Here is a 19,245-nt window from a genome sequence, read left to right as displayed (position 1 = left end):
AGGGTGGGGCCGGTTATGTAAGAGGGGGCTGTCGCGGTGGCCGCTGGGAACTGTAGTCGCGCAGGAGCACAACCTGCCACGCTCACCCGTCAGGGCCACACCCCCTCCCCTCCTTCGAGGGAACGCTGGGTATTGTAGTCCTCCCGCCAGGCCCGGGCGACTGCTGCAGCCCTGATGGGACTACCGCTCCCGGCGTGCCCCGCGTGCGCAAGCCCAGAGCGCAGCGCTGCTCCCTGGTAAACACAGCGGCGCGGCGGCAGCGGGGCCTGGGTCTCACAAAGGGGTGGGTGTCCGGGTCGATGCGCGGCGCTGGACCGGCTCAGCCCCGGTGGTGGCGCTGAGAGGAGCGTCCATGGCGGAGGCGGGCGGCGCTGCGGCGCCGCCGGACATCGACCCCGACTTCGAGCCTCAGAGCCGGCCGCGTTCCTGCACCTGGCCACTGCCGCGGCCTGAGCTGCCGGCGCAGGCGGGCGGCGCGGCGGGTGCGGCGGAGGAGGACCGGGGCGGCGCGGCGGAGGGGTCCGGGCGGACCGAGGCGGCGCGGGCGGGCGGCGCAGCGGCGCGGAAGGGCGGCTCCCGGCGTAATGCCTGGGGTAACCAGTCCTACGCCGAGCTCATCAGTCAGGCCATCGAGAGCGCCCCCGAAAAGCGGCTGACACTAGCGCAGATCTACGAGTGGATGGTCCGCTCCGTCCCCTACTTCAAAGACAAGGGTGACAGCAACAGCTCCGCCGGCTGGAAGGTGCGCGACGGGACGGGGTGGGAGGGACGGGCCTGGCCTTCGGCGGGGAGGCCGTGGCGTGCCGGGGCCGGAGTGGGCTGTGCGGCCGGGCCAGGAGCGGCTGCCCCAGGCGCCCTCCCGCTCCGCCTGCTGCCGAGGTGGTGCCGCCGCTTTCCCTGGCCAGCGGCCTCCCCTCTGCGCAGCCCCGTGCTCACCTGTTGCCACTCGTCTCCAGGCAGGCGCTGCGCACTCGCTGTTGGTGCCAGTGCCTAATCCCCGCATGGCAGCGCGACGGCCTGGGGTTCAGCTCTGCCGAAAGCCTCTTGGCTGGCGCAGGTTTGCCTGCCTGTGAGTGTAGAGTAAGGTCGTCTGTGAGTCAGCCCGAGCTTCATCTCTGTGTGTCTGGAGCATAGAGGAGCAGGCTTCTCTGGGTGGGTGGTTGCAGCATGGCCCCGTGATGCTGGTTCTGGTGCACTTTGTGTTTGGGAAGTTTTCCAGGAAAGGAATGAGGGCCAGTGAAAAGCTTGTAGCTAAGCTGCTGTGCAAGATGAAGCATCAGTTGAAGAGTTTTTAAATGCAAGAACATAGTTAAAATCACTTTGTTAAAGCTCAGTGTAAGTAACTGATAGCAGGCATTCTTGATTTCCTTTAAAAAGAGTGCTGTGTCCCAGAGTGGTGCTGGTGCTGCCGGCGTGCAGAGAGTAGGGACCTCTGCCGGAACTCAGTAAAGGGAAACATCTACTGCTTCCAAGTCTCTGTCTTCTTATCTTGCTCTGGAAATAGGCATTCACGAAGCTCTATTGAAAGAGCTAAACTTCATTTCCGTTCTCTGTGGGTGGCAGTCTGGTGATCCCATTCTCTTTAGTCAAACCAACTCCAGCGAAGAGAAGGGGAGATCTGAGAGCTGGCTTGCAAAATTGTTCCTCGGGCTGTCCTGGTATATTGCAGTGGATGCCTCAGTGACTGTATCTAAAGAGAGTGTGATCTATTGCTTTTGCTGCAGACTGGAGTTACACTTAAGACCACACTCTTGTTTTCAGTGTACCTCTCCCATTTGTGGTGCTGCTTAGCAGTTCGTCCATGCTGCAGTTCTGTGGCAGGTCGAGCCAGTGTGGTTTGGGGCTTCTGTGACTCCAGCCACATGTTGCTCTGCCTTGTGTGACTCAGCAGTAAGTCAGCACGGGGAGTGAATTTGGTTAAACAAACAAACAAACAAAACCCCTGCTTTTTCTAGTAGGTTAGCTTTCAGCTTGCTCAGCTCACTCTCTGAAGCTCTCTGAAGTAGCAGACCATGTGGTTGTAGAGTGTGAATGTTGGCTCGAGAGAGTGTATGAATGTGATGAGAGGGATGCAGCTGGCATGTATTGATAAAAACTTTTCACCTCCCATTTATCTGGCTCACTAAACTCCCAGAGAATATGCAGTTTGACTAAAATGAACTTTTTTTTTTTCTCCTCCTTTGTGTTGGTTGAATCCTCATTAAGATCTGACTTGGGACAGTGCTTGGGTGCATTTTCTTTATCTTCAGAAGACTTGATAGTGTCACTAGGAGATAGTTCTTCCTTCCTGAGGCTAGGTGTGCTCTCCTGGCTCTGCTGCTATCATATGGGGTAACAGTATTTTGCAAGTCAGTTTATGGAGCTGGTGTATTTTCAGGAATGTGTCTGAATCTATTGGGCAGCAGTGTCTGAGACTGAAGTCCATGCTTCTTGAATGCATCTGCAGATATTGTGAGAAAGCTGGAATATAGTGAAGTGTCCTGTTGAACTGGATGCTGTAATAGCTAGACTTCTGGGTTGAATCAGTATGGCTGTTCTTTTGTTTTATTCATTCATGTGTAATGGGACTGTCAGTCTTTGGATTTACTCTCTTTTTATCAGTTTCACTTCTGGTAAACACACAGTTGGATTTAACTTGCAGAAAGGCAAAGATGAGAATTTGTGTATGTGCAAGGCTTGAGGTCTCTTCTCAGATGTTGTTGCTGTAGCTGTTTTGTGATGAATTTTTAGTGTGAAATTCATAATTGGTTTTTCAGTCTGGAGATGGACTAACTCAGGCTGGCTCTAATAGGGGAAGAGAACAGGAACTTCTTGCCAGGAAAGATGAGGAAAGGGCAGAATGACATCAGCTGTGGTGGGAATCAGCCTGCTTTGTAGTGTTTAAAACCCTTGATTTTAACCAGCAAACAGAAAACCATAATAGCAATACAGTTTAAACTGCTTAAATGCTAGGGGAAATTCTCCAGAAATCTTGTTTTTATTTTTAACAAATGTTGCCAAACATTTGGGGTTTGGCTTGATGTCCTGCAGGTATGCAGTTAATCTTGTACACTCAGGAGAGGTCAAGGGGGCTGTGGTATATTCCCACTGCTCCATTTTCTTCCCTGATCACACTCTCAAATTCTGTTGGCAGGGCTTGGCAGAGTGCCCGTTCCATCACCTGTGACCACAGTGCTCTGACTTTACACCCTCTAAAGAGTCCCACTCTGATAGCCTTGCTTTGTCTTAGCATACAGTTATGAAGATTTGCAAGAGGTTTTGTTTGTTTTACTTAAATCTAGTTGCATCAAGGTGCATTAGATGAAAGCAGGTCAGCTATTTAGAGTTTCAAAGATGTGGATTTCATCGAATCAGTTTGATTTGATTTTGTGGACTTAGAGTAAACATAGTAAGTGCATGTTTTACATTTAAGACAAACTGAATAAAATCAAAATGTCACTTTAGTTGAGGAGTGGACCTTCCTGTTATTTTTTTTTTTTTACTCTGTCTTGGTATTCTTAGAGCTCTGAAGCTCTGCTTCTATATTTTTTAATTTGTAAAGTAAAAGAAAAACCAACTGACTTGTCTTAGCTCAATTTATTTTTCAGTTTTGAATTGAATGAGTTTGGAGCTGCTGCTAAATGCTGATAAAGCATTTTGATGTCTTAAGATAGTATTACAGCTCCTAGAGTTCTCCTATTTCTGTGTTGTTTGGGCAGAGCCATACTGATAGTATTTCCTATTTGTAGTGTAGTTTTAATAGAGAATTTTAAATGGCAAATTGAAAGAAGCATGTCTTTAAAAAAAAAAGTCTACTGTAGTTAATATGAACCTATAAACTCATTGTTGCTTCATAATTACTTTACAGCTGTCCTAATCCACCATATAATTGGGTAAAATACAGCTGTTACAGGCTGCTGGGGTGTAACCTCTGTGACTTCTGGAAGAATCTGTGTTTTTAAGGAAAACGGTGTTCTCTGGTTTTGAACTTCTTTGAGCACTTCATAAAGGACAGATTTACTGGGCATGCAATCTGTCCTCTCCCTGCAGTAGTTCAGCTGAAGTTGAGAATTTAGTAACCCAAAAGGCAGAAGTTGTGTTGCAGGGGTGTGTCATGGGCCTTCTTTGTAATCCTCTACCAGCTGCTCTGTGCATAAGAGGATAAATTTGTTCTGGTTTAAAAATTACTTGAGGAAGGAAGGTGTTGAGGGTTTTGAATAAAGTAGAAGTACGTAAAGCTGAAACAGTTTACATTGGTTGTTGCATTTCTCACATCCATGAGAATGATGAGAGGTTTGAGAGGTGGGCACATGCCAGCCTCACAAAGCTCAGTGAGGCCAAGTGCAAGGTCCTGCACCTGCATTGGGGCAGTCCCAAGCACAAATACAGGCTGGGCTGAGACTGGGTTGAGAAGAGCCCCGAGGGAAAGGACTTGGGAGTGTTGGTTGATGAGAAGGTTAATGAGCCAGTAATGTGTGTTTGCAGTCCAGAAAGCCAACTGTGTCCTGGGCTGCATCAAAAGAAGCCTGATCAACAGATTGAGGGAGATGATTCTCTTCCTCAACTCCACTCTCATTGAGACCCCACCTGGATGGAGTAGTGTGCCCAGTTCTGGAGCCCTCAACACAAGAGTGACATGGAGCTCTTGAAGCAAGTCCAGGGGAGGGCCACAAAGATGATCAGAGGGCTGTAGCACCTCTCCTGTGAGGAGAGGCTGAGAGAGCTGGGGTTTTTCATCCTGGAGAAGAGAAGGTTTTTGGGAGACCTTACAGTGGCCTTCGAGTACCTGAAGAGTGCCTACAAACAAGCTTGGAAGAGACTGTTTACTAGAGCTTGTAGTGATAAGATGGAGGGTAATGGTTTTAAGACTGAAGAAGGTAGATTAGTTATTAAGAATAAATTCTTAAGTGTGCAGGTGGTGAGACACTGGCATAGGTTGCCCAGAGAAGCTGCCCCCTTCCTGAAGTGTTGAAGGCCAGGTTGGATGGGGCTTTGAGCAGCCTGGTCTAGTAGAAAGTGTTCCTGCCCATGCATGAGGTTTGGAACTAGATGATCTTTAAGGTTGCTTCCAATCCAAACCATTCTATTGCCTTAACTCTGAGCAAAGTATAATTCTGCCCAGCCTTCAGCATTATGTGGGTTTGTGCATAGGGGAGGCTCAAGCAAGAGTCTGGGACTTTCACTGCTGCACAGTCATTAACCTCAGCCTGTGAAGAAGGAAGGCTGCTTTCTGTTGACCATCACAAGAAAGCCCAAAATGTTTATTCTTAAGCTCACATGTCTCACCTGTCAGAGCACTTAATCAGGAATTTGTGCAATTACGTGTTAAATCTGACACTAAACATGAAGAATTGCACATTCTAAATTGAATTGGAATAGTGAGGTAATTTCTCTCAGTGTTGGTACTTAAATCCACTAAATCTTTAGTAATGCTGTAGGTACTGCTTTCTACTAAATTAGGATTATCTTGATTTCTTGGAAGTTGCTGCCATGCAAGGGGAGGAAGGGTGTGGCTGTTTGAATCCGGAGTATTTGCAAGTGTATGGAGAGTGCTGGGCTCTTGCCATTATTTCAATGTATGCTCCCAGATGCTCCCTTGCTGCCAGGAGAGGTATTCCCTGTCCATCTGCTGACAACCTAGCTGGGTCTCATTAAAGCAGGGGGATGAAATAATGTACAAAAAATTGCCAGAGGCTGTAGTGAAGAGCCTGTCATGGAAACCTGAGGAACATGTGTGGCTTTTGTCCATCAGTCTTTCATTAAGTGAATCTTTTACCTTTTGATCCCATTGGTCCTTAAGCAGTCTGGCCTAGGTCTGGGCCCAGTGAGGAGGGAAGAAGGCAGCTGAACATGGCAGAGTGTTGGGAAGACAGTGAAGTGCTGGATGTGGAAAATGAGAGCCAGTGGCAGTGCACAGGAGCAGGATGATGGTAATAGTGTGGGGTCACTATGTGTCCTATTTTTTAATGGGGACCACTTACTGTCAAGTAGTCAACTGTGGTTAGGGCCCACCACTGCAATGTAGCCACGTGCATAATGCCCCTTGCTTAAGTGGCATTAACAGTCCCTCCTACCAAACAAGTTGTAATGCCCTGAGTAAGTATGGGAGTGCAAGATTTAATTTTTTTATTTGAAGCATTGTAGAATGTATTTGTCACACTTAAAAGTGGGGGAGAGCTTGACAAAGCAATCAGCCCCATGCAATGCCAGTCAAATTACCTGAAGATTTTGCTGCTATTCTTTCTTACTCCCTTGCTTTTTTTTTTTTTTTTTTTTTTTTTCTTGGAAAGCTGCTTTGCTGAAAGATTCTTGCAGTGAAAGATCCTTGCAGTGCTGCTTAATTTTCCAGGCAGTCCTCACAGAATGCTTCTCCGGGACTGTTGGTATTGTCCCAACAAATTTCCTCTGATCGAATACTGAACAGTTTTTCTTGTATGTCTGTCTGTCTTGGTAAACTTATAAATCACTTCAGTCTTTGCTTTTTTGTGAGCTAGGATTTTCTCCTGGGCTCCCACTAGAGATTACAGGGAGAGAAAATGTTCTTCCTAAGGTACAGCTCACCATCTTCCAAACTTGATGCCTGTGCTCAAGTGTACCTTCTGGAAGGGTGTTGCTGGGGAAACATTATAATTCCCTGGTTCTGGAGCAGTTGCCTCCTTGCTGGAGAATAACTTTGCAAAAATCTTGGCAACAGAAAATTTCCTGAAGCCTTTGGAGCCAAGTGGCCACGTGCATGCTGAGACAGGTACAGACTAACACAGCAGGTGAGATGTTTTCCCATTGCATCCTCCAAAGAATGCCATGGCAAATGATAATTCAGCACAATTCTAAGCCTGTCTCTGGAACATGGCACTGCACTGGAATGTGCCCATGTTCTTTGTGTGCCTCTGAGGCAGTGAGAGTGTATTACAGGCAGCTGCAGTGATAGCTTGTTTTTTTCTTTCTGTTACTCATTCCTGAGGGAGCTTTTTTGTTAAGAAATCTGGTCCATCTGTGGTTTGTAGTAGAAACTTGATGTTTGCCAGAAGAATGACCCTGGTGCTAGGGAACAGTGATTGAAAATCCAGTCAAATGCGGGCAAACAATTTTTTTAAGGATAGCTGCTTTTCCTTGTGTCCGTCTTAGCATACCTTGTGCTTGGCTCTGAGCACCTTCTCATGCACCACTGCTATGTGTATGAGCTCCTCCATGCAGGGCACAGGAGCCTCCTTCTGCTCCTGTCACATTAGTATGTAAGTGAAGAAAGTGCTTTACAGGAGACTGAGTTTGTTTTAGTCTGAGGAACCTTCAAGTTCAAACAAACGATCCTGAATGTTCTGACCTGGTCTGAGTAAAACTGCAGTTTTATGGTAGATAACCTTGGCCTTGCCTACAAAGTCACATAGTCTCCTGGAAAGGCTTTCACTGGCATTCTGTCTCCTGTATGACCCACCTGTGCATTTTTCATGCCATCTTGGTGTCTATAGCAGCTGTGCAGAAGGCTGCCTGGGTGGGATAATTGCCTGGTTGGACTGCCAGCTCCTGTGGCTAATTATCCATTCTGAGGCTGAAGTGCTGTTCTTGTGCTGGGCAGGGTCCACAGCAGCACTGACAATGGTGTTTGGGCAGCCTGGTATAATGACAAGGATTGTTCCCATCCTTTGAATAGGGCTAGGAGATTATATCAAATAAGAATATTTAATGTTGTGGTAACTGAGAATTAGGGAATAGCTGGTGTGTGCTGCTATCCACGCCTGTGTGGCTGGTCCCTACATCTTAGCTTGTTGGTGGTAGGGTTCTAGTGAATGATTCACCCTTCAGTGTACAATAAATATCTGTAGAAAAAGGGAGGTGTTTTTTTTTTTCATATGTCATTAATTTTAGAATGGTTTTGTCACAATGTGGTTTACAGCAATCATCTTTGATCTGTGATGGATCAGACACTGTCTTGCATTTTTTTTTTCAATTCAGTTCTTAATATACAACCATTAGAACCTTTAAGATATCTCAATAAACAGCAATAGCCACTCCTAACTAGTTGATGAAGAGGTCCCTAAGGATTTTAGATTCCTGCCTGTCCTCTTCCATCAGGTCAAACTTCTTATGGTCAAAGATGTTGGAGACCCAAGATGTGGATTGTAGGTGCTCAGGCTAGCTGGGTTCCTCTTGTATTGCCTCTTGTATTGCTCAAGCTGAGCATTTAAAAAGTCAGTGTAATTTATATGGTTCTGGTTTGAGTTGCTTAAAATCAAAAAAGCAAATGAATTTGGGTTGCCTGGCTGACTGAACTCTGTAATTTCCTCTTCTGTCAGGTTTTACCTGGAGTTCTGTGATTATTTTAGCATAATTGATTTGCCCTTCACTTTTGAAATTATATTTGAGGTTGCCCTCCTTATGCTAAAGCTATTAAATCATTCTAGATTCCTGTGCAGGAGAGTATGTGGTATGCAAGTATTGTGCTGTCTTACACCATCCAAGCTGGGAGGTGTGTGGGTTCAGTTGTATATTGGGACTCTCTGGACTTGAGTCTCCGGTACACAGGTGAGCTCAGGCAGGCAGGTGTGTTCATAGTTCTGGGGTCCTGTGGTGGTAATTTATATGAAGAAAATGTTGCTCTTAGACTGCTATTATGCTGCCAGTGTTGCACCTTTTAATGATGTGTAATTTGACCATCTGAACAAGTTAAATACAAATATCAAATAAATACACAGCATAGGCCTCAGGGTGAGTTTACGGAGGATCTGCTCAATGAATGAGATCTTTTACTTGCTGATTGTAAAATACTGGGATGTTTGTAATTTGCAGAATGAAAATTCAGTTTGATGATGATGTACAGATATGTTAGCTTGCAGTTTCCAGCTAAGCTAAGATAAGCTAAAGGGAATTGGGAGAGGCAAGGAATGTGTGCCTTGCCAAATAAAAAAAATGGTGGAGACTAAAACTGGCATGTACTGAGTGGGAGTGTCCCAGGTGCTGAACCTTTTACCCATTAGAAATTAACACAGAGGGAATCACAGTGTTTCCTTGCACAGTGAAGCTGATGGACTCTAGGATTACTAGGACTTGTGTTTCACAAAGTTTCTTCTTTGGTTTTGGGATGAAGATGGTAATGGACATAGTGAATTAGAACTGTTCTGACATTTCTCTGCACCTGGTGTATTTAATTTACTGGTATGCTGTGCTTAAATCAACCTGAAAGCTAGCTGTATAAAAGTTTAAAACTTAAGCCAGTGTTATGTTGGCTTATGGGGTTGGCAGAAAAGTGGGTGCAGCATTAGCTCAAATTAAGTTATTCTCATACTGAAGTTGCAAGCTGCATTTGGGAATTTGCTTACTTGTTCTGTGCTTTGCTTAGGTGCAGCAGATTCAATATGGTCTCAAAGTTCTGCTGTAGTATTTTGCCAGTTGGAAGGAAGCTGCTGGCTGTCACAGTAGTCACCCCAGGTGCTGCAGTGAGACATGGCACTGCTTGCTGTTGCTGTCAAGCGTGTTCAAACCAGAAATACCAGGTTTTTACTTTAACTTTCTTTGGATGCTGTCTGATTGCATTTATGCTTGTGAGGTTTTTAAGTGGGAGGTGTGTCAACTGTCATGTCCTCATTTCTTGTATTTTTTTTTTCCCAGAACTCTATTAGACATAACCTGTCCCTGCACAGCAAGTTCATTAAAGTCCATAATGAAGCCACAGGAAAGAGCTCTTGGTGGATGCTTAATCCTGAGGGTGGTAAAAGTGGAAAAGCACCAAGAAGAAGAGCTGCCTCTATGGACAACAGCAGCAAACTTGCAAAAGTCAGAGGTAAAGCATCCAAAAAGAAGCCTTCTCTCCAGTCTGCTCCAGAATCCACTGTTGACAGTCCTGGCTCCCAGTTCTCTAAGTGGCCTGGGAGCCCATCTTCAAGAAGCAATGAGGACTCTGATATGTGGAGCACCTTCCGGCCTCGAACCAGTTCCAATGCAAGCACCATTAGTGCAAGGCTTTCTCCTATCCTGACAGAGCAGGATGACCTTCCTGATGAAGAGTTGCTTCCTTCTCTAGTGTACTCCAGTGCATCCAGCAACGTTCCACCAACTGTGACTGAGGAGCTTGAGCTCATTGATGGGTTAAATTTGATGTCTCCCAGTTCATCTGTGTTACCTGCTCATCAGTCTGCCTCAAGCAGTCAGATCCAGAGAGATTCCAGCTTCTCCCTGCGGAGCCCAAATGCAGCTGGTCACACCACTACATTTGGCAATTCCTTGTTTAATCCTGTTGATATCTCACTGCAAAGTTCTGTCAGCCATTTCTCTGGCCCTCAGACCTTGGAAGCTCTTCTGACACCCAGCTCTCCGCCTCCAAGAGATGTTATGATGACTCAGGTGGATCCAGTTCTTCCACAGACTGGTAACAGGATGAGCAGCCAAACTCTTCTGCTTCTAGGTGGACAAGCCACCCAGAGTAAGGTGAGCTCAGGCAATCCACGAGGAAAGCCTGCAGAGCAGCAGGCAGAATCAGTAGGTGCCAGTGTTTTGCCATCAACACTTCCAATTGCAACATCTCCTCAAAACACTGCCAGCATCACCAGTTTGAAGGCTCCAGTTTCTGTGACAGCTGCCCAGTCGGTCCAGCTGGGCAGTCCACTGCTCCTTTCTTCTGCTAGCCCTGCTCCCTTGGGATTGAACCAGGACAGGCTGCCCATTGATCTGGACATGGATATGTACATGGAGAACCTTGAATGTGATATGGATTACATAATCAACAGTGAACTCATGGATGGAGAAGGACTGGACTTCAATTTTGAACCTGTTCTGTCTACTGCCAGCTATCCAAGCACCTCACAGGCCTCCAACCATACCTGGGTACCAAGTTAACTTCAGGAGCACAAAAAGGTAGGTGCAGTTGTGTAAAATGCTACAGCCTTCAAGTAACAGCAGCCCTGGCTGCTGGGACAGTTCCTGTGCCTAATGATGCAGAAGTTAAAGATAGCTCTTTAGAAGGTGAGTGCTCTTTTGAGTAAAAAGCTACTGGTAGATCTGCATTCCATTTTAGAAGGAGAAGAAACTGAATAAAGGTAGATGGGTTTAACTTAACAGGTATTAAATCCCTTTATGGAATAGAGCAGCAACCTGAATAAAACTCCGGCTTTCTCACATTACCAAAGATGACTGGTTTGCAGGATGTGGGTCTCTGCCTGTAGCTTTGAAGTGGACATGGGAGCACATACTGATTTCATAAGTAAAGACATGATCTGAATGGTTGAACTAAGCCAAGCATATACTGTGTTTCTATCCAGGTTGTTATCCTTGCAAAATTTTCTAGTATGTGTAGTTGCAAAGTGTCTTATGTCATGGCTACCTGCTTTTCCCTGTGTGCAGCTGGACACAATTACTCTCAGATAACTTTTCCTTTTTCTGGGATGTAGTGTCTGTCTCTGGTCAACTGGTTTGTCAACATTAACCTATGAATTGTTTGTATACCCATTATTGGAATGCAGCATGGATGGAGATGAAAGGAGAATGCATTAGTTCTGTCCCATGCACAACAAATATGCCTCTTCGTTGACCTTTCATATTTGCACAAAATTTTCTAGATACAGTTTGGCAAATAGTGTATATGAGAGCAAACTTCAAAAATGTCTCATTCTCTTAGGGTCTCACTCCCTGATTTGAACCACTGAGACAGTTGAAGAATTAGGGAAATGGAGCTGAAGGCATACTTCACACTTTGAGCTTCATTAGCTAACAGAAAATGGGCAGTTTCTTTTAATGGACTGGAGCATAGACTGGGTAGTGGTTGGGAAGTGGAAGCCTTGCCAAGAATACTTTCTGTTTAGGAGGCAGATAGGTATTTATTAGTCTTGCAATTTCAGCCCCTAGTACTGGCTAGATGAGCAGTCAGAATTCAGGGCAATTTGCAGGTAGTGCTTCAGTTGTGGAAAGCCCTTGAGCTTCAAAATGACTGAGTAAAATTACCATGTACTTGACCTCTCCTGGGCACCTGAGTAGCCTGGAGGTAGTTTGGACTAGGTGACCTCTGGAGGCCCGTTTCAGCCTGAATTTTCTGCTTATTTCTGTTCTGTCCATGCTGAAGAACAGATACTTAAATATTTTTCTACTGTGCCCCAGTACAGCCATTCTAGACCAGTGTCTTCAGAAAGTGAAATGCTGTCCTTTGAGCTGGTGTACTTAAACCTTGTGAGCACATTTTTTAACACAAACCTTGTGAACATCTTTTGTAACACAATTTAACTCCCTCTTATTCCAAGTCCCACCACACTGTTTAGGATTTAATTTATTAGTAATGTTTTTCTGTCTGTACTTAACAGATCTCTTTACTGGAAAGAGAGAGGGGGGTCAACCGAGCTTTTCTTTTGCATTATGAGGCTTTTTATAATCTTGTGTATTAACTCTGGCTAACGATCTGGCACCTCTCTGCTCTCCAGGTCTACCATGTCCACCCCCTTGTCCCAGAGAGCAGCATCCAAGCAGTCAGTGATTCACCTTCATTTTGAGCATAATCTCAGGTTCTGAATTACTCTCCTGTGTCCCCTGCCTTGGGCTGACTCTTGCTGGTCAGGGTTTTCTATCATCATCATCATCAATCACCCCTCCCTGGGCAGTGGTGGTGGTGCTTGCAGTAGGGGCAGTTTTCCTGCACAAATTGAACCACCCCTGGAACACAATCAGTCACAACAATAACCAGAACAACTACACCAACCATCACTGGGGCCTCCAAACTCTACCAGGTCAAACCCACCAGAGAAAGGAACAGAATCATTTCGCATGGTGAATGCATTCATCTAAGAGTCCTGAAACTCCCCAAATTCCCAACCAAACTCCTTCCTACAGAAATCACTGTTTTAACAGCACAGGAAATTAACATGGTTGGAAGATGGGGCACCAGAAAACAACATGCATGGATGAGTAAATTTAAAAAGGCAGTATGTAACACAGTCTTTCACCCACACCATTTTGAAAACCATTTTTCTTTTTTCAATTTCCACCCTTCCATTGTTTTCAATTAAAAGAAGAATTTAAATTTGAGCCCTGCATTGCGTGCCAATTATTCCCTCACAGCTTGGCAGTTTGGGCTTACCAGAATCTGAAGGACAGAATTACTCTCTATTTTCCCCCCTCACGCACAAGGGAAGACAAAAGGGGACATTGAAGTTGGAAATTGGAAATAATACTTTAAAATATTTTAAAGTAAAATAATTGTTACTTTAAGGGATAAAGTAACAAAAATACAAATATATACATACATCCTGATCTGGAGGCTGGCAGGGATGGGTGCCTGAGGGCCCCTTGCAGCAGGGACAACTCAGGAGGGGGCTCCAGGGCTCTTCCCAGCACCCGATAGATCTGGACTCTGAAGAGCAGGTGGGGAGCTGGGGGTAAAGGAGCGCAGGGGAACAGCAGCACAGCCAGGAGAGAGAGAAAAAGAGAGGAGGGGCTGGGGTCTGCATGGCCTTTGGAGAGGATGGGCAGGAAATGGGAGGGAATAGACCCTTCCATTTGTGTTCCACCCCTCTCAGAGTCTGAAAGTCCTTCTTTAGCTCCTCACATTCAAGTGATGACAATACAGTATTTCTTTAAGTTGGTGAGCATGAACATTTTAGTGTGTGATCTCTGAAACCCACTTTTTTAGTCTTATCCCTAACAATTGACATTTGTGGTTGTTTAAGGTGAAGAATAATCTTCCTCTTCCTTGCTGCTTTCTGGGAAAGCCTCTTGTGTTAGCTGAGTCCTTCTTCAAAATTCTTTATCTTGCAGAGCTTTGGTGGTGCCATAAACTTACAGGAGGGGTGCTTACTTTTGACCTCTGTGCTTTTGTTTTGTCTTTCTGTATTAAACATATTCCAAAGCTTGGAGCTGAGCAGTTGCATCCTCCACTTGACTATTGATCCAGGTCTCTTGTGATCTGTGTTTGTTCCCTGCTGGAAGTTGCATCCTTTGAGCAGCAGAAGCTGATTTATAGTAAATAACGTCTTGTCTGTGCATCTAGGATTCCCACTAGAGAGATCTAACCATTCACTCTATTTTTCTTCTTTGTAGTGTCCTTCAGGTTTTGAACATCAGGTTCTGACTTCCCTTCCCACCTCTGGCAGAGAAAAGAAAGGAGCATTTTGGATTCGGTTTCCCTGCACACTACACCTTGGGCAGAAGATGCTGCCCACCTGGGAAGAAAATGCAACCTGCATCTGGCTGCATCAGGAGGAGTTTAAAAGTAGTATCTGGCTGCAACAGGAAGAGTGTTAAAAGAAGAATCCTGCTACATGCCATGGCTCTTCCTGCAAACCTGACCCTGCTTTGGATCATCTGGAGAAAACCTGGGCTGTACATGTCCAAAGAGGAGCCCTGGAAAAAAACTAAGCCAGAAGACTGTGCCAGGCAATAGCATTTTCCCATGTGAGGAGTTGGGTTTGTTGAAGGAATGTCTCAAATGCTACCCTCTCTCTGCTATGGCAGAAAGTCTCCCAGTGCCTCAGGCTGGCAGAGGGCTGGCTCTGCTCTCACTTGGCTTGCCTTTTGGAGCAAAGTAGTTGGACATTTTCATTAAGCCACCAGATGTGTTCTTGGTGTCCCCCAGACTTTCTGAGAAAATAGAAGGAGCCTATTGGTGGAAGCCCTGCAGGAAAAGAATGTGCTATTTCAGAGGTTGGTTTCAGTGTGCCCATCTCCAGAGCACCCATTACCATTCTGCAGGGAAGGGTGATGGTTGTGGTGTAGAAGCTTCCCCTTGTCCATCTGAGTGGAACAGGAGGACATTGTGTTTTTCACTGTGCCAACTGAGCCCCGTTGAATCCGAAGGATGCTTCAAGAAGGCCCTATGCTGTTCTCAGCACTTTCCTAATATACCAGGCTGCCCTGTAAAATAAGCCCGGGTGCTACTAGCTGTTTCTGGGACATAAAAACATAACTTTGGGTTTGTTACTGATCTGTCTTGCTACAGCAGAGAAATGGAAAGCCTGGGTGTGGCCTTAACAGAGCCCTGGTTGCTTTTCAGAAGGGCATTTTCTATAGATGGAGTATTTTTTTACTAATCTGGGAACTTTCTACAGTGAACATGAAACCAATGTTAAGTGTTTCCCCATTAAGGTGTATTAGGGATCTCACTCTCTGAGAAGGCACCAGTGTCAGACTTCTTTTTCAGAGCTGTATTAGGGATAAACATATTTTATTTTCATAATGCATATAATTGAGGGGAGAGAATTGGCAACTACCTGTGGTTTCAAACCACCCTTGGGAAGAGTTGTACTTTATTGTAATCTATATGTAAAAGTACCTGCAAATTACATAGAAGCTTTTCTAAACCTTTTTAAGTATATATATATTATATATTTTAATTGAAAATGAGATTATTGGATAAAAAAAAAAAACAAAACAAAACACCACATTTGTTGCATCTATTCCCTTGATATCGGATCACATTATAATATGGGAGGGGCCACTCCTAAGGCTTTTTGGGCCAAGAAGCTGAAAACGTTATTGGAAAAGTGGGAAGGGCACCTCATTGTAATTGGGAACAGCTGTTCTCCTTAGGACAGGCAGAAGGTCCCTGCATGGCAAGGCATTCAAGCACAGCTGCTCAGTCTCTTTCCTGGAGTGAGCACTCCTGCCAAACCAGGAACGTGGTGTTAGGGAATGCTAATCATTAACTGCGTGCTTGTTCCCATGTAATCTGTTAAGTAGCTGGACTGCAGCTGGTGAACAGGACAGATTCCCTTGTTTGCCAAGAAGATAGTTTGGACTAGATCCTGCTAGGTCTGCTGACACTCTGGGTAGTCCTTGGGGGGGCTCAATTGGTTCTACTTGTTAGCTCACTTTTGGGTTTCTGAAGGTTTTTTTTTTTTGGTGAAGTTGCTGCTTCTGCTGTGAAACTTGAAGCCTGTAGGCACACCTATGTGCCTGGGATTCTGCCCTGTCTCTTTGTTCTTGCAGGACAGAAGATAGGAGTCAAGAAGTTAGTTCAGAGCATTAGCTGGCCTGTTGCTGTCACCTCTTTCAGTGTTTGCAATGGTAGGATCTGTGGGAGACATGGGCTTTCATGGTGTTATGGTAGACTTGGTCTGGCAGAAAGCCTCTCCAGTGCTTTTTGAACGTGGTGGTGGTTTCTGTTCAGAAGGTTGGTATCATGCAGTGCAATGAACCATGCTGCTTTACCACCTTGTCTGCCCTGTTTTCTTGGGTTTTAATTAATTTTCATTTAAGAGGAAATTGGAACAGGAGTGGTTTATTTATTTACATGCAACAAGGAGTCTTTCAACAGTCTTATCTTTAGACTACTCTGCCACAGAGTGTTCAAATAGTTCACCAACCTTTGCTTTGAAAGCTGTCTTCATGACATATCTCATGGTGACATGTTTCAAATTTACCCACAATATGCATGTCTGGCCACACCTTTTTGTAACGAAGAAAAAAGGCAGCAGATCCTAAGCTGGGATCCTAGGTTGTGCAGACTTGAGTGATGGGTGCATATTCTCATTGCAGTTAGTTCAGTACACAAATGGATGGATACCTTTTCCACAAACACCTGATGGCATGTGCAGCACATAAGAATCAGGGATTATGGGCTACAGTTAAGAGATCTGGTGTGATTGTGTTATTTGGCACTTTGTGTCACTTTGTCAGCTTGGAAGCTGAGAGGAAATGAATCCCATGATCTCCAGAGCAAGTTTCACAGCTGTGTGTGAAAGGACAAGACATCATTATGTTTGTTCATCTTGTATGTGAATCTCTAGCTCATTTCTTATGAAAAAGAACCCAAAGCTGTAGGAAGGACAATGTTAATACCCAGTACCACAGAGCTGTGAATCCATGGTGAGCTGTTTACAGATGGGTTGGTGTGTAGGACAGAAGTGCTGTCTTCAGGCTGTTCAAGGTGGACTGAGTGTGATGGCACTGGGGACCTGGCCTGATCTCTGGCTGTGGAGACCCTCACTGAGCACTTGAGTAGTAGCCCAGGGACATCTGACATACTCTCAGCTAGTACATGTCCTCAGCATGTTCCAGCTGCAGGAGCTGCAGCCCAGATACACCAAGGCTCATCATGGTTGGTGTCCTACAGGGCAAGTCCTTTTATGGAATGAAGCACATATCTTTCCCCACCCCATACTACCAGGCCAAACTCCTGGGGAATCATCTGCCCTAGGGACAGCACTAGAGATAGGGGCACTTTTGGCTGGAGTCCTGCCATACCAATGTGCTGTCAGTGACATCTCTGTCTTGCAGCAGTCTGTGCAGGTGCTCTCCATTTCCTCAACAGAAGCTGGCCTGTTGTTGAAGGAGCCTGAGAGCACATTGTTGGGTTGTTGGGAAAACTAGCAGTGCTCAGAGTACTCAGCAGAGCATGAATGCAATGTGGCAGGCTTAGGCAGACAACTTAGCTTTTCATTTGTATGTGTAGCAGGATAACTTGAATCATGGGCACAGAGGACAGGCATGCAGAGAATTTAGGAGTTCTCCAGCCCCTTCTCAAATAGCTTCCTTTTCACAAACCTTGAGCTTTTCTAGACTGGGGCTAAACTTTAAAGTTCCTAAACTGCTGCATGCTGAAAGGCTGTACCTCACAGAGAGTTGCTCAATACTTGTCCATTTTTTTAATTCTTGCCCAAAGTGTTTGCTGCTGACTGCTGCTGGATTCAGGACAATGTCTTGGTGGATCTTCATGGCATCACAGAACCCATGTTTGTGGAGTGGATTTTGCTCTAATAAAAGATTAGGTTGTGCTTTTGAGAGCAGCTGTAAGCTGAGTGGGGAGGGAAGTGACATGGGGAGTGATGCTCCTGAATAAGTAAGGGGAGTGAGCAGGGGACTTCTGGCATGAAGCCATAGGTTGTACTGCATATGTTTTCGTTGTCCTCACTGAGCTTGGGTAACAAGTTTTTCATCTCCAGAGGATCAAATTCCATCTTCCACACTGTGAAGCTACCATGCAGCTTTGGGCCACAAAGGATTTGTCTAACTAAGCCCATGGAGCCTATAAGGAGGCAAGCTTGTTTTATTTACACCTGGGTTTAGCAAATTGTTTGAGCTTCCTTTATAATTTAAGCATCTTTTACTATATTCCAAGCCTGTGAGAGCTTGGAAAGCTTCTTGGAGCCTTTACATTTCCTTGGTGTGTCTAAAAACATGTCTTCCCCTACCCTGTGCTGCTTTAAAAACAGCAGTCAAATCACCCTAGTAAATGAGAGGAATGAAAGCCCTGGGAGCATTCCAGAGCCTGGGTGTATTAATAACTGTGGCTCATACTAGAAGCAAGTAGCACTAATCAGCTTTTCCAAATGAAATGCCTAGAAAGCTTTTATGTAGATTGTAATTTGTAAATTTTCTTATTTAGTTGATTATTTATAGTCACACTGAAATGCTTCAGAGCTAGCCTTGCTTGTCTGGTGCCATGGGTGGGAGTGTTTTGGGACTGGTGTCCTGGACTGTCAACAAAATAATGTACAAATTTTGTCCCATTATAAAAAAATAAAAAAAAAACCCCAAACAACTAAACTGATGAATTCTGGGACATGAGCATGAACAGGGATAGCTTAAGGTTTGCCTCAGCTGGATGTCCAATGATAAGCATATTCTATTTAACTCAAGGTAAAAAAGCAAGCAGTGCCTCCTGAAGCCTGGAAGATCTGTCCATGTAAAAGCTCAGTAGCATGGTAACCCCATTGTTCACTCTTCAAGAAAGGGATCCACTCTCTTCTGTGGCCTTTGTGTCTCAGTTGATGGTAAAAAATCTCTGATGCAATAAAAATTAGATCTAATATTGTGGTGTAAAGCAGGAAGAAGAGACAATGGAAGGTGAAGGTGAAAGAGCTGATGGTTCTCTGGCTAAATTATGGTATGTGGTAGAAGGGAACGTTTGCAGCTGGTACCGTGGTACACAGCATGGTGCTACCCTCTGGTGCTCCCAAAGATATCTTGAGAGGTTTGGCTACATAGGAGGTTGGTCACTTCTCTTGAAAGATGCCTTCTTCATAAGGCACTGGGGATGATTCTGTGAAACAGTGCTTCCAGACAGTGGACTCTTCACCTGATGTGGTTACAGAAAGGGTTTCTTCGTTGCTAGCACAGACGTCTGCTGCACACAGCATGCAACACTACCTGACATAGCTTCCACCCCGTCCCCTTTGCACTCTCACCCATTTCTCACTTTTTTTTATATATATAATAAATCTACTTTTGTTTGCTCTCTGTTGCAGTGTAACTTTTGAACCATTACAGGCTCTTTGTTGCCATCTGTGCTAGCAAAGACTGTAGAATGTGCTAGACTAGAGGGGAACGTTTGACAAATAAAAACCTGTAATCCTC

The 19,245-nt window shown here is 45.1% G+C and overlaps 1 protein-coding gene across 1 annotated transcript; it reads left to right on the top strand.

Moving 5' to 3' along the window:
• Window positions 1-36: 36 nt before the first annotated feature.
• Window positions 37-19,245, top strand: FOXO4 (forkhead box O4). Its single transcript, XM_071757465.1, has 3 exons — window positions 37-742; window positions 9,583-10,824; window positions 13,990-19,245. Exons 1-2 carry the CDS (start codon window positions 353-355, stop codon window positions 10,804-10,806), a joined length of 1,614 nt encoding a protein of 537 aa, XP_071613566.1. The 5' UTR covers window positions 37-352; the 3' UTR covers window positions 10,807-10,824; window positions 13,990-19,245.

The sequence above is a fragment of the Heliangelus exortis genome, chromosome 14 (assembly GCF_036169615.1).
Source record: "Heliangelus exortis chromosome 14, bHelExo1.hap1, whole genome shotgun sequence".
Classification (NCBI taxonomy): Eukaryota; Metazoa; Chordata; class Aves; order Apodiformes; family Trochilidae; genus Heliangelus; species Heliangelus exortis.
The sequence above is the reverse complement of the archived record's forward strand: the minus strand, read 5'-3'. Positions and strand labels throughout refer to the sequence as shown.

What these genes read in the sequence shown, in the direction of transcription:
- FOXO4 (XM_071757465.1), top strand. Translation starts at nt 353, where the DNA reads ATGGCGGAGGCGGGCGGCGCTGCGGCGCCGCCGGACATCGACCCCGAC. An exon ending in ACAGCTCCGCCGGCTGGAAG is followed by an intron (nt 743 to 9,582) that starts GTGCGCGACGGG and finishes TTTTTTTCCCAG; the next exon opens with AACTCTATTAGACATAACCT.